The sequence below is a fragment of the Centroberyx affinis genome, unplaced genomic scaffold (genome assembly GCF_046629955.1).
Source record: "Centroberyx affinis isolate AG114_WGS23_722 - 3 ecotype Tasmania unplaced genomic scaffold, CSIRO-AGI_Caff_v1 ptg005073l_1, whole genome shotgun sequence".
NCBI lineage: Eukaryota > Metazoa > Chordata > Actinopteri > Beryciformes > Berycidae > Centroberyx > Centroberyx affinis.
Window position 1 is genome coordinate 163,462 of NW_027282506.1, and position 15,903 is coordinate 179,364.

A 15,903-nucleotide genomic window follows, 5' to 3' on the forward strand; every position below is an offset into this window, starting at 1 on the left:
CGATACTTGTGAGATTTTATGCGGCTCTGGTAAAATACATTACGCACTACCTTCTTTTGGAAAAGCCAGCAGTGCTCCCTTGTTATTTTTTCTATGACTATAACCACTGTACTGGTTATCTCAACATAATTATACATTACTTTACAGTGTCATGTATATATTCAAATTCAACATTTCTTCAAAGTGACAGAGATACAATCCATTAGTCAACAACAAAGTTTTTTTTTTTGCTTTGGAGAACGGCAGGTTGATTGTACGTGACTCGTACGACAGGTCTGGACCACTCGTACATTTTGTTCATACCTAAGAGAAAATTCTAAATACGAGAGCATTGGTGTATGTGACAAGTTTTCTTAAATCGCTCATACGAATGATTTAAGAACTAATCTGTTCGTACCAGTGGTTCTTGCATGAGGCCCATTGTCCGGGCCCGGTCAGAAGGCTCAACCGGACGTTGAAATGTCCGATTAAAATCATTCTGTCAGTAATAATCCACTAACTCTAGCCCTGCTGATTTTTCCCTATCATTGGTGGGTATCTGTTGCTTCAACAAGCTAAAAGTGTTCTGATAGGCTGATGACTAGAGCAGGGCTAATCTGCTGTGTAAGTGCAAAGTTTTGAATGAGTTTTATCGGGCCTACGTTATGGAGAAGCGTCTGTCTGTCTGTCCATCTGTCTCGTTTGCACCGGGATTTCCGCCTGCGTTGTCAGATATTAAGGGACTAGTCTGGGATTCTGTGTCTGTGTTTTTTGCTTAGTTGCTTACAGTCTATGCTGCAGAGGCCAGGAGGCAATATGATGTTTCACATGCTTGTGCAGTATAAGCTCACTCCCCTCAATAAAAAAGAGCAAATCATGACGGCGATCGACTCCTGTCAATCACAAATATGTTGTTTGATCTCAGACAACTTTAAAATATTGTTTTCATGTTAAAATTATATTTTAACATGAAAACGGCGACCAGCGAAGCTGGTTCAGGCAGACAATTCGAGTCGTGCTGCCAGACACATGATACACACTACTCATCGCAACTCATATCAAACGCAGTCCTCGCAATACGGCTGCCTATTTAAGCTACCAAATGCACTCGCTCGCTCACTCTCTCTCGCATTGCCTATGCTGCTGCGACGCTGCTCAGACTGACCGATCATTACAACTCAGTTATTGCTGCTGCTTACCATACCATTTCATCACCCCCACTTCCACCACAGCATCCACCTGTAGGCTCTGATTTCTAGGTTTCCCCCGGGGGGGAAGTTCCCTACTCCCCGCTACTTACTCCCAGCTCTCTCATTTGGCTCACTTAGGTGTATGCTCGCAGAGAGTGACAGGATCAGAGCCTCAATGCCATAATGAACTCTGTATCTGTATTTGTTCTCAATAATCTGTTACGGGAGTTGTCTGACTGAAATGATTTTATGAGTATGTTATTCATTGTTCCATACAGTTTTAAGGGTATAAGGAGATGGATGTTGACATGATAGCCAGCAGTTACTCATGCTTGGAAAACCTAGCTAAACAAAAATGAACTGAGGGCAAACTGCAGTCTGGACTAAAGCTCATATTCAGCTTTTTCTTCATGTATTCTTACCTGCTATGAAGACCAGAGATGGGAAATTAGGGCAAAGAGTGCAGGTAAGTCCACAGTTAATGATACAGGACCTGAATTTGGATTTGACTCCCCCTCGCCCCTACTGCCAAAATCTTTAATCTCGCGGGACAAGTTACTAAAACTCTGTCCAATAAGTCCATATGACTTATTTTTACAAGCCTTGTAATTGGGCAGTATGAACCTAAACAAATAAAAAAAGAAAGAAAGCAAACTGAAGGTGTGATCACACACCCTAAGAGTCACAAAACATTTTATCTGATGGTCATGAGGGTGATGAGTGAGTTAAGATATTTTGCTAAACAGAACAGAAACGGTAACCTCTTCAGCTGTATTTTATATAGATTTTAAATAGATATAAAGTGATACAGGTTGACTACAGAGCAGACCTGGACCTTAGGCAAAACACTTAAAATAAAATGAAATACATGCTGATTGTTTTTCCGCTGTGTTTGGGCAGATTTATAAGCAGGTAATCACACCTTCATTCAGTTTGCTGAATTTGACCCAAACCATGATGAGGGCCGTATTCAGGATACTATTGGGCACATGATGAAATATCTCTTGATTTCATCTTTCTCTGAAATAGCTTGATGATTCCCACTAACGAAAATGATGATGCCTATCATTCCCTATTTAGCTCAGTAGAACTGAGATGGTGAGTATGAGAGAGACTGGTCAGACCAGAGATGGTGATCTCATTATCGACTACTGTAGAGCTTTTGTTCATTAGCATATTCACTCCTGGTATCTGTGTGTGTGTGTGTGTGTTTGTGTGTGTCTGGGTGTGTGTGTGTGTGTGTGTGTTTGTGTGTGTGCGCAAGATTCACTTCATTTTTTACACTACTTCACCTCATCACCATGGAAACCCTGATTTGTAAAGATGTTTATTAGTATTCTTCACTGCTACACCCGTGTGTGTGTGTGTGTGTGTGTGTGTGTGTGTGTGTGTGTGTGAGAAAAAAAGAGAGAGTAATAGTTTGTGTAATTATAGTAATTGCACGACAATCCTACAAACTCCATTCTCACTCTCTCACCTCATCGGACAGATAACTGTGACCTTCACCCTTGTACACTAGTGTTGCTTTATTCTAGTCAATGCCAAACTACACACACACACACACACACCCACGCACACCGAGGTTAGATGCTTTCATATTATCTATTATGCTCGTATATCGTTCAGGTGTTATATACTGTTTCTCTCTTTCTCTCTCAAGCAATATCCCTCTTCCTTTTAATAGGAGAGTGAGCAGTCTTCTATTTTTTTTATTTTTTTTTATTGAGACAGTAGGAGGCCTGACAGGAGACAGATTATGAGAGACACAGGAGAGCAGGTTCTAGTGGGATTTGATCCCAGGTGAGCAGGGATACGTGACTCCAGAAGCCAGGGTCTTAACTATATCGTCTCTGGGTACTTTGCTGTCATTTCTACTCTTTCTTTCACCCTCCAATCTCTTTTTTCTCCTGTGTCTGTTGGAACTTTCATTCACTAAAGCTATCTATTATTAGGAAGGAATATCTATTTATAATTTATTGCTTCATAATTCATAGGAAAGAAAACACAAAAGATAACTTAATTTTCTTCCGGATACCAAAGTGCAGTGCCGGTGAATTTTGAATTGGACACAAATGAAAATGGAAAAAAATGACGCATTTTTGCCACTATTAGCCACAAAGTCTGGCATTTTCTTAGCTGTGACAAAGAAAAGAAGGCTTTTACTGTTATTAACAGTAATTTCTGCAGTTTCATGGGATTATAGGGAACCATACCGTGCACAGTTGCCTTTGCTTCCTGATTTTAATGCATCCTCCACCCTGGAGCAAATCAGTCCACCAGTTCAGCACTTAAGGTTGAATTAGAACTTGTTTTGAACTGGCACTTTCCGAGGGTGGCATCTCCGATGGTGGTCCGCACTGTAAACCATTGGACCCAGAAAAAGAAGCATAATTGCAGGAATTGAAGCCCACAGGTCCTGCCTGCTTTACATCCTTTCTGGAATTACATGGTGGGGTGAGTGAAAGTCAGCCAGCATAATGCAGAATCCTGCTGCCTGTACTTTGCCTGTCAAACTGCTAACAAGCACAAATGATTTTTTAATGATAGGCCCCTCTATCCCACACACATGCTGTTTTACACACACACACGGCCACACAAAAACACATTACATACGCTTACAATCACACACATCCCATAATGACGGTATTTTACTGTATTTAACATTTTTATCAAGGGAAGTACAATTGATTTAATGGATCAATGCAAATGCCATTCCCATTCGCAGTATCGTTTTATCGCAGTTCCAACAAGATGTTTCTTTTTCCACTGTGTCTGTGTTGTTTTTGTGAGACTCAAAATGCGGTGCATGCACAGTTCAAATGGTGGTTCATCTCAGATGCAGGCGAAAACTAAAGTCGATAACTGAAGTTTCATTTGTACAAAATTGCAACCGAATGATGGGTCTTTGTCAAGCAATGCAAATATCCAAGATTCAGTGTGTGGGCACTCTTGTTCACTTGTACACTAGTCACTTTATAGTTCATGCTGTCCTTGCAGGATTGGTATAGATTGTAAATCATGTCTATTTTGTTCCATGTTTTACCTACATCCTGTTTATCTGAGGAGGAATTCAATTATCATTTCATTTAAAGTATGCTTCAGTCTTCATTTTACTTTGATCATATAGTTGAGGCCCATCTATTACTTTTATCTATTACTATTATTATTGTCATGTTTAAGATTTTAAATGGTAAAAACTAACAGGAAAAACTAACACTAGCCAAAAAAAGTGCCAGATATTTGTTATGTTATTTTTCCCTTGAAGAACCAGTCCGCAGTCTACCATGAAGATTGTGTAACCTAGTAGCTCAGTAGCCATCCATTCTCTCTCTCTCTCTCTCTCTGTCTCTCTCTCTCTCTCTCTGTCTCTCTCTCTCTCTCTCTCTCTTTCTCTCGCTCTCTCACTCACTCACACACACGCACACACTGTCTTTCTCTCTCTCTCTCTCTTTTTACATCTGTGCATCACTCTCTGTTTTTTACCCTCTCGTTTCTCTCCCCTCCTTCCGTTCTGCCCTTCGCTCTCTTTTCCCCTCTATTAGTGAGGAACGTTCAGTGAAGCATACTAGATCGCGCTGCTTTCATCTGAAAGCACAATCCAATTCAGCTGTCTACACACACACAAACACACACTAACACACTCGCCGGCACATACACAACGAACACAGAGACAGACACAAACATACACACACACTCACACACACACACACATGCGTGCAACCCAAGGCAGCTGCCAGAGTAACACAGGTTTCACCTAATCTATACATACACACAATACATGTTAATATGTACTGTATGCAAGTGACAGCAACAATACAGTACAGAAAGAGAAAGGCATTGATCTGATTAGAATGCAGCACCATATTCACCCACACATCTGTCATAATATGATATACCTAACATGCGATTGGTTTTCTATTTGTGGAATAACTGAGATAGATTTTCATGTCTGCTTCAAGCCCTCGCACCAATCCATCTTTCTTTGAGTACATGTAGATTGCTGTGGCATCGAGCTGTGTCTGATGCTGATGGTGATAGGGAGTGATTGGATGCTGGATGTGTAATCACTGGTTATGGGATGTTAATTGTATAGAGCGGTGGCCGGTGGGATGTGACGGTAGATACGTATGCGAATGCGCCTGCGTCCATACACGGATACACACACACACACATACACTTTTATATCGTGTAACTGTTCCCTTGTAGTTGTTGTGTTTGTTTAGACTAGAAGATTTTTTTTTTGTGGCCCAATTATTGTCATTGTAGCTGGATGAGATAATTTGCATAAAGACTAGTCGAAACTGTAAATATAGAGCAGACACATTTCCACCGAGCTGCTTGGTGTGATTTGCTGACTGATGTTAAAGAAGCCATGTGTTCTGCTCTCTCAGGCTTGCTGGAGTTCTCTCCTGTCTTCCTACGATACTTCATCTCAGGTATGGGTGCACAATGACTAGAGCTAGATCCTATGTATATAGTACTGTAGTGTAAAATACCAACAGAATGCGAAGATCCTCAGTGTCATGTATAGTAAAGATGGTTCCTTTTGTCATCCTTTGTGATAAGTTGGAGGAGATGCCAGAGAAGGAAAGAAGACGAAAAATGGTAATATTCCCAGATGTGTGGCAGTGCTTGTGTGTCATCGTAGCTAGTTGTGTCCTTAGCGCGTTGTAGCCTATTAGTCCACCTGTGGAGTGATGTGCTCGCCTCTGCTCTCTAGTCCAGTCCATCTGTTTGTCTGAGTAGAAGTACAGTGCCTCTCCCCGCTCCCCAGCTAAGTTTCTGTTTAGTCCCTCCCTCTCCTCTCGTTTGCCATAGAGTACTTTCAGCAGATCTCTCGAGTTACGGCGAGGCTGTGAAGAGGAGCCATGAAGATCCAGCAGACGATTTTCATCTGTTTAATTCCTCTCTCTGATTGCGTCCGTACGCCTGATGAGTCACAGTTAACCCAGTCACACAGCTGTGTGATTCCCAAAGCATTGATTCATATGCTGACACACAATGCCAACTTCTCCCTGCTCTCCTCTTTCTTTTCCCTCGCTCACAAACTGCTAATGAAGTGAATCACAACTGTTTTTTCCCCCGATCCCTTTACCCCAACAGCTGATGGTGAGCGATTGCATCCACAATACTCTTTTAATTAGTATAGAGAATAAATTGGTTGAGCATGCCTTTTTCCTTAATTGCTTTTTCCTCAGCTTGGATTTAATTGGGCTGCAGCAGTGTTTATTGATCTCCTTTGATGTGCTTTAATTTGGATAATTTTATATATTTATTTTGGACGTGACGAGTCGGTTTGTCTTGGGGGGGCCGTAGGCAGTGGGGCCGGTACTGCAGCAGACTGCGGTATATTCCGTGAGCCTGGGGTCCAGTGTGCGATGGTAACTAGGTGGAGAGATGATCAGACCCAGAAGGCAGTAAAGGAGCTCCACCACAGTCTGAGAGGCCTCAAGAGGACAGCTCTTTGATCTCACATCAACACCTCATGAATGCCAATGCGCAGTGGCGAAGGGAGGGAGGCAGGCCTGCTAAGCCAGCCTTCAATACATATTCCTTCCAGCAGCTAGTTTGTAGTTTGTGCCTGACTCATGCTGCGTCATCTCTCCCCCTCCTCCCTTCCACACCAAAGCCCAATTTTCAGCCTCCGCCTCCATAGTTTCATAATTAGTGTGTTTCTCTGCATGTGATTGTGGGTTTGTTTGCTTGAATAGATTTGCGTGCGTGTGTGAGTGCGTGTGTATGTGAATGCATTTGTTTATTTGTGCGAGTATTTGTCTGTGTGAGCGTCTGTGTTACTGTTTGTGCTTCTAGTTGCATGTGTGTCCATGCAGTCCCATACTCCACAGTCTCATACACGACTTCTCTCTCCCTCACAGCGGGTAACTTCACTCTGGCCGAGCTGGGTGTGTGCGAGCCGCCCCCCCCTCCCCACCCCGCTGCTGTCCCCTACTGTCCCGACCTGGGCCTGCTCCAGAGGGGGTACTCGCTCAGCGCCGGCTCCGACGCCGACTCAGACCCAGAGGGGCCGCTGTCCCCAGAGCGAGCCATCCAGCTGTGGGCTGGACGAGGCGGGGTGAAGTCCCGCCGCAGCTCAGGGGTGTCCAGTCGCGAGAACTCGGCCCTCACCCTCACCGACTCAGACAACGACAACAAGTCTGACGATGAGTCAGGTAGGACGGACGGAAAGGGCTCAGGGTCGTGGGCTGGGGGATGGAGGTGGGGTCAAAATGGTGTGTGTGTCTTACATGCCGCTAAGACCCCTTGAATTGAGAATGAGAGAGTGAGTAAAACTAACTGAGGGAGTGAGAAAGAATTGGGAGGATGTGTCGGAGTGATACAGTATGATAGTGATTACTTTAAGGGATAGAGTGCGTGACAATATATATCAAGATACGGTTCATCGATATTCTTAAAATCTTTACACCATAACTCATACAGACAGCCATTATATGAATTACGAGTTGGACTTATTGATTGAGTCTGTTTCTGATCTGAAGAACAGTGGTTGGACCCCCCCAGAGAGCCATCCTTATTTTCATCAATAGCACTTAGCCAAAGCCCTCTAACTCCAGCCTCTTTATACCACTTATCTGCTGAGATCTCACCACTGGTCTGTCAGTCTTCAAAAAAATCTTTTGGATATTTTGCAGACAGCTTTGAGGCTGGAGCATTTCTGCTTTTTTGATCCAACACAGAGATACAGTCAGCGAGATGATAATCTTTACTTTTCATGTGCAGTCTTTCTATTTCTGTAAATCTCCCTGTTAGTGTGAGGTGTCCCAGAGGGAACCTCCTTCCTCTGGCAACTTTGTTTATTGCCAGCTTCCCATTTCCTTGTTAATCCTGACGCAGTCGTAAACCTGCGTGCGAGCTTTGCCGAGGTGTCAATGTAGGTTAATGAAAAGTGGATGGAAGGAAAAGCAACAGTCTAATTAATTGAATTCTCGGCTGCCGTGTGTATCAGCCCTGGATCAGCCTCTGTCAGGCTGCGGGCCTCCAAATCAGAGACAACTTCTGTCGACTGATCAAACTACTCAACACCTATTAAACACGTCAAGAAACACCTTCCCCGAGACGCGCCTCTCATCCCACCACCCGATAATTGCTTTGTGGTTAATTACCAAGCTAATCTTCCAGCCGCAGATATCAGCCGCAGACGCCGCGCTCGCTCTCTGTCTCAGGGCCAGGAGAATGGCATCGAGTGTTCTGTCGCCGCCACTTCCAGACCTTGTAAAATAAGCTTCTTAATCCAGCGCTATATGGTGATAATCATTTGCCTGCAGTATGATGTCACTGAGTGTTGATTGTCGAGCAGATCAAAAGTTTTTTTCGCTGTAGAAAGTTTGTTAAAAAATGTTTTTCATGGATATTGCTACACTTCTACAGGGGGATAACATTTACTTTTCTGATGGAGGGATTCATATAGATGATTATGCAGAACATGCATCTAATCAAAGTCAATCAAATCAAATTCTAGGCTTGAAAAGTTTGTCGTCTATAGATGAACGTTCAAGTGGACCACCGGCTCACACCTTCAAGCCCGTCTCATGGTTTTATAGACCGGAGATTTAGATCAGGGTTCTGCATCGCTGTCTCCGCCAGCAGGAAGAGATCAGAGGCAGTGAGGCTGACTGATAAAAAGGAGCAGGTGTGTGTCTGTGTGTGTGTGTGTGTGTGTCTGATCAAGTCAATTCATTAGTTGCTTAGTTCTGAATGGGAAAAGCTCACCCTTCACACCCAAATCTTCCCCAAGCAGAACATCTGATTGGTGTGTCACGTCTCAAAGCATACAGCGGAACAATTTTGCTCCAATCAGACTTAATGACCCAACTGGTGCGTGTGTTTTCATGTCTGGATTTACACATGTGCGTGCGAGTGTGTGTGTCTGTGTCTGTGTGTGTCTGTTATTGAATTTGCTGTCTTTGTGTCTTTCTGTGTGCTTGTCTGTCTGTCTGAGTGTGATAATGTTGTGTGTGTGTGTGTGTGTGTGTGTGTGTGTACTCGCATGAGCCCGATGCCTGCACGTGTGTGTAGATGTGTGAAGCAGAAGCGACGGGAGTGTCAAAACAGCAGGAGGAGGATCTGAGGGTCTAATAATAGAGATCGACGGAGGCAGACAGAGAAACAACATCATAAACACATGCTAACAAATCAAAAAGACGGTGACATGCTAAAACACCAAACAGCATGCTGCACCGCTCTCATCTCGCTGCGCCTCTAACAAGCTTCAGAAGTCTCACCTCCACCTGCTTCTCCTCCTCCTCCTCCTCCTCCTCCTCATCTCCCTCCTCCCACCTTTCTTCTTCATCTTTTAAGGTTGTTATGTGTTCTGTCGCCCCTCATCTCTCCCGCTGTGCATCTCACCATCCCTCGTTATGCTTCTGTCAGTGCGGCTTGCCAGCGTGAATGACAGGTGTCAGTTTAGGGGTCTGAGGTTCCCCTTAAGGGCAGGCACGTGTGCGTGTGTGCGTGTGTGCGTGTGTGTTTGTGTGTGTGTGTGTGTGTGTGCGTGCGTGCGTGTGCGCGAACGTGTGTGTGTGTGCAATCTGGATTTCAGATATGTTACAAAAATAGAAAACCCAGAGAAGCGGTGACAGAAATGGTCACAGATCCGACTCCGGGGAAAGGGGTTATTATGTACCTTACTGTGTGTGTGTGTGTGTGTGTGTATCAGCAGGGCGAATGGCTGCAGAGTAATTGATGGATATGTTCACACCATATATTTTACAGTATCTCTCCAAACCCATCTTTATCACACTAAGCTTTATCATCTTAGAATCACAGAGGCATCAAACCAGTGGAAAACCAGTGGAGCTATCATTTTGAATAATAAACAAATCAAAAAACTCCACATTAAGCCACAAATTAATTTTTTATACTTCCTTCACACATTGCAGGTTCCTTAACAACATGTACAATTTTTAGATGTTTGATTGTGGAAGAGTTGAAAAGTCTGGAAGCAAACAAAACAAAACCTGAGTCGATAACAAATTAAAGAGTGTGATCCTTTGGATAGATACAATCTTCAGTCGAGGTGCCTAGTGCCTTTGCTAGTCTCAACACAATTAGCACCACATATATTCTTAACCTAAACCACTAAAACTCAGATGACTGGTAGGGGGAAATTTAAATACGGCTTTTTGTTGTTTTTCTAACGAGCAATCCTGCATAGATGTGCCAAACAGAGGGTATATATTGGGCAAGGCGTTTGCATGTTTATATGTGTGGGTGTGTGTCTGTATGTGTGTGTGTGTGCATGTGCGGAGAGGGAGAGAGATAGAGAAACAGAGAGAGATCAGAATAAGCAATGCATGGTGGTAAATACGTGTGTTTCTTTGTCCCTCACAGTAAGGAATATGCAGCGGCGTTTGTCTGCTGGATTAGTGACATTCTTCTTTTTTTCTCTGACACACACCCTCACATATGCACGTATGTGTGCAGACACACTTACACACTTACACACACACACAGATTGGCCTTTCAAAGCGTATAAGCAGCTTTGAACAACACACCAAGAAACTGCATTTGTTTTGCTCACAATCCCTTTTTCCAGCTCAACAACACAGCAGATATGTCCTGCTACAGCGGCAATGGACTGTAGTGTATATGCGTTCTTGTACTAGTGTGTGTGTGTGTGTGTGTGTGTGTGTGTGTCTGTGCGTGCGTGCGTGCATGCTCATTCTCACATGAACGTGTGTACCTCACTTGTATAGACAACTATCACCAACAAGTCTCTCAAACCTGTGAAATGAGTTTCTTAAATCCAACTAATTGATTAATTTCAACATGTGCTTCATTCCTAAATACCAATTACCAGCAAGTATTTAAAAGCTCTAAATTAGTTTCCTAAATGCAACTCAGGGATTTCAAAGTTTCCCTACATCCAGTTTTACAGTGGCGTATTGAATAAAGACACTTTGCTTTTATTGCTCCTTCCAGACACTATTAAAATAAAGAGACTAGAACATTGACTTGGCAAAGCCAATACAAGTTTAGTTTGCACAAGCAACACAACGAGACAAACAAATATGGGCATAGAGAGCAGCATTGGGAGATTTCATTTGGCCAAAGCGGAGGAAGAGATTTACTGTCACACTGTGCACTGCCTCATAAAATGCCCGTCTGGAAACACAGGCAGGAGAATAGGAGCGCTTGTAAATTCCCACAGCAGTGCCTGGTGCCCGAATCCAAACTGCATTGATCAGGAGGGAGAATGATTAAAACATGCATTAGATGAAATAAGATCAGGCCTTGACATTGATTTAAACCTGAAGCCCAGGGCAGCTTTGATGGCCGCGATCCACAGTCCACCGCACGCCACATGCTTGTGTGTGTGTGCGCACTCATATGCCTGTGTGTTTACTTCTCATTAAATAGCAATGTTTCTTAATGAAACAGGCTGAATGAAATTCAACAACCACTGTTTTCCATCAATAAAGCCAAGGTTTACTCATAGACCGACTTTATAAACACGGACACACACTGGCCGCTCATTCCACAGCCGAGCCTCAAACCAATCACACACGCATGCTGATTAGCTGCCTTCAGACAATCTCTTTCTCCTCCTCTCCTCCCTCCTTCTCTGGCTCAATCCCTCCATCCGGTAGGCTGGATAATAAATCATAGGGTAGTATTGTGACGTATGTGACAGGATGTATTAATCTCTTAATTAGAGAATGAAAAGGTGGCGCTAAATTTAGTCTGGCCTTTCTGCCTAACCCCGCCCCTGTCTGGGCTTGCTCAACTGCTTGGTTCCCCTCATCATTATGACTCTGCTTTATGTTGCTTTATTTGTCTCTTTCACGCTTTTTATCAATTTGTGGGTTAATTAAGTTATTTGACAGTGCAGGGAAACTTTCAAATTGCCCCAGTAAACATCTGCAGTCAAAAGTTTTTTGTCAGAGAAGCTGTAATTAGGCTTCATGAAAACTCAAAGTGAGTCCTGATTAACTAATCAAATCTCCTAGCACAGGTGGCAGAGTGCGTGTCCCCAAACTGTCCGCTTCATTCTCTTTAGTGTAACACATAAATCCCACCATGAATCAAACCAAATAAACAATGTTTAAGTCGTCTGATATGTTGTTGTTTTGGAGAATTTTTAGAAGTGGATGGCTGAAAGGATTGTCGTGTAATCAAGGTAGATTAAGATAATGTTTAATTACGATCATTTTGATTTTGGTTAAAAAGTGGTCTATACTTTGGATTGTACAGATTGTAATTATACCTCACCCACTGATTGTAAGACCTTTTTTTTTGTTCAGTGAGTTCTCTCTCAACCTCTGCTAGAATAACACCACAGCCATTCTCAGCACCAGTAAGTTGGTCCATGCAGTTCCTGTCTATCAAATCCAAGCAGCACTTATAGAGCTAGACTGGTGGGGTCCCCCAAGACCATTGCTGTCCCCTGGGGGTCTGTGCATGTGTATGAGTGTATGTGTGTGTATGTGTGTGCATGTGTGAGAGAGAAAGAGAGAGAGCTTGTCTGTGTGGAGGCGTGTGTGTGTGTGTGTGTGTCGGGAAGGTTGGGGGCATTAGCCTCTGATTGAGTTTTCAGAGAGCAATGCGGGGTGCGAAAGGCTCGACAATGGTCTAACAGAATTAGTAGCTTGTGATGAATGGTGTGTGAGAGCAGCACTGACAGGCCGCTTTTACAAACACACACGGCCGTGTGTGTGTGTGTGTGCGCGCGCGCGTGTGTGTGTGTGCGTGCGTGCGTGTGTGCGTGTGTGTTCTCCTCTATACTCTGCCCACTGGTTCAAGGACTTTTTTGTCCATGCAGAGCTGCACAGGCTGGAATGAACAAAGTAGTGATGGACACAGTCTCACACACACACTCACACCACGTCTCTCTACTTGTCTCTCAGCGGATGGATGCTGACTCACATTAGAGGGAGGGAACCTGGAGAGAGCAGGAGAAGAAGAGGAGGAAATGAGGGATGAATGGAAATGGAGAGGGGGTGACGGATTTCTGAAGGATTTTAGCAAAGAGCTGCCTATGATTCCTTTTTATAATAAAAGCTTTTGAAAAATCGTATCATTGAATCAAGTGATGCTTTTGTGTGAACATGTGGCTGTGTGTGTGTGTGTGTGTGTGTGTGTGTATGTGTATGTGTGTGTTTTGGGCAAGTAAGAGTATTTAGCAGCTTTGTTCCTTACAAAAATGGCCACCTGCTATAAATTCTCACAACAAAACATTGATTTTGTCATGTCAGGTCAGCCACACACAGCCACCATGAATACGACGGTATGTACTGAATCAGGCTCATGTAAGATGGCCTTCACAAACACCAGTACAGCTAAAGCCACTAGTCGCTGTACAGTCTGTATCTGCAGTGAAGCCCCACCACCAATATTATTATCAGGTAACAGAGAGTCACAGGAGTGGTGAAATATCACTGGCACTGGACTTGTAACTTGCTGACGACTATACTGCTGCCCTAATAGGAAATTTAGTGAGCCATAATGGCCTCTCATGCCACTTCCAGAACGGCCAGACATTGTGTGTGTGTGCGTGCGTGTGTGCATGTGTGCGTGCGTGCGTGCGTGTGTGTGTGTGAGTGAGAGAGAGCGAGAGAGAGAGAGAGAGAGAGAGAGAAAGAGCAGTGAGGGCAAATTGTGAATTCTCCGGCCAATTATGAGTGATCATATTTTCCCCTGCATGGCGCTGCAACTACATTTGTAGTTTAATGGCCAGTGCTTTACTCCTTAATGAAGACTGGAGGTATCAGATTGAGACTAAGAATGAGATTGTGTGTGTGTGTGTGAGGAGGGGGGGTTGTCGATACCAGATTCACATCATACTTTTGTTTCCAGCTTATCTCGTATCCACTGTGTTGTTTGTTTTTGTTTTTTGTTTTTCCTTCATTAAGTACTTCTGTGTTTTTCTTTTACAGTTTGTCTTAGTTTTTCTTTTTATGACTTGGTTTGTTTCTCTTCTCCAGCTCATGATTTCCTTCTTGATTTGTCATTATCTTTTTCTTTTCTGTGTCTTTTCTCCCGCTTTTCCTTTCTTTCCTTCATTCTGCCTCCTCCAGTTTACCTAGATGATGAGGAGGATGACGATCCATTTGGAGACTATGTGATCAGTAAGTTATGTTTGACTGTAGCTGCTCTTAGATTATTAAGCACACTGTGTGCGCCTGTATGTGATTGTATTTGATGTGCTGTTGTGCCCTTCACTGTGCTTGTTTGTGTGTGATTTACTATATTGTCCATTAGTTGATATCTATATGAGTGAGGTCGCTGCATGCACAGTATAATAGCATCTGGACTCCAGTTGAGAGCCTGCAACATTTTCCCTAAGACTATTATAAGACTTCCTCTGTCTGAAATTAAGGTTGCACAAATAGTTGTGTATATTTGTACATCCTTTATTGTATCATTTCAGTTTCCACAATTGACAATCATCAGTACTAACATAGCAGCAGTATTGAAACATTACATTTCATTTAGAATGTCCACTGTTGAAAGTTTCCAGGAGGTTGATATAATGTGCAAAAAATGCAGTAAAATAATTAGTTTTCCTTACATCAAGACAACCATAATTAATAATTGTGACCACAATATTTACAATACTTATTTATATTATGGTCACAATATTTACATATTGTGACCATAATATAACAAAATAATTAGCCACAATCATATATCACTATCTGATGGCAAGGCCGTTGTTTTCTTCACATGCCTCATCTACATGTATTAGCTTCTTTCATTATGATCTCCTGTTCATTTGCACACATCCAACTGGTCAATCTCTTTGCACTTGATCAGAGAAAATTTCCCAGAGGGCGTTGTTTTCTTTTCTTTTTTTTTTATTCCTCCACTGTTGGAAACTCAACCTTATTTGCTTGCGTCTCAGAGAATGTTTGTTTGTGTTCGCTTGTATTAGTGGTAATATTTGCTTTATTGGGCTGTAGAGTTTTCATTTGTTTTCATTAGTATGGTCAGAGTGGTAGGAGTGAGTGAGACTGGTGGAAAAGAAGGAACGAGAGAAATGTATATGTGTGTGTTGGGATGTGAAGGATAGTTTTTTTTATTGTTTTTTGTATTGAATTTGAGTTTATTTGATAATGGTGTTTTTTTAATGGGCTTTTCTCTCTACATTATGTACATCTTAGACTATTCACTTAAGGGCATAGCCTCCCGGGGAATGGAAGGACAGTAAGAGATTTGTGCACATGACAGCGAATGTCTTGTTGCTCTCATAGCCTCATAGAGAAAGCCAAGGTCAGAGATATGGAGCACTGGTTGTCTGCTTGGGATCGTGTAAAAGGTTAATCCTCTTGAAGCTGTACCTTGAACTGTTAGAAAGAAGTGGACTATTCACACACTCCTGCACACCAATGCAGACACACGTACACACACACACACACACACACATTTGTGAAAACACACAGATTATAAAGTGAGACAGACAATATGTAGCTCAACCTCTGATTCAGGCAAATTTGTACATAGTAATCCAAACACACACATGTATACAGTCAATGGAAACCTTTTTTTGTGAAATTGGTTGCTTTTGCTGTAAATTCACATAATTTGCAGTTCTTATTAAAATATTCATGAGGAGGAAAAAAATATCCAGTCTGATATTTATTGAGGTTAATTTTCCCTCATCTTTTAATTAATTACTTATGTAATCCTTGATTACATAAGTATGTGTAAACATGTCAGATATCACAACTTGCTGTGCTCAGTCTCCTCAGTTTCTGGTGAGTTAATATTCGGAACT

General features: G+C 42.7%; 1 protein-coding gene across 1 annotated transcript in view; it reads left to right on the top strand.

The window, feature by feature from the left end:
* Window positions 1-15,903, top strand: part of LOC139666631 (teneurin-2-like) — a gene marked incomplete at its 3' end in the record, with an annotated part of 95,689 nt that overhangs the window by 13,706 nt on the left and 66,080 nt on the right. Inside the window, exon 2 of the mRNA XM_071545917.1 lies at window positions 7,046-7,339. Coding sequence (XP_071402018.1) covers window positions 7,046-7,339 — 294 coding nt within the window. The remainder of the gene's footprint in view (window positions 1-7,045; window positions 7,340-15,903) is intronic.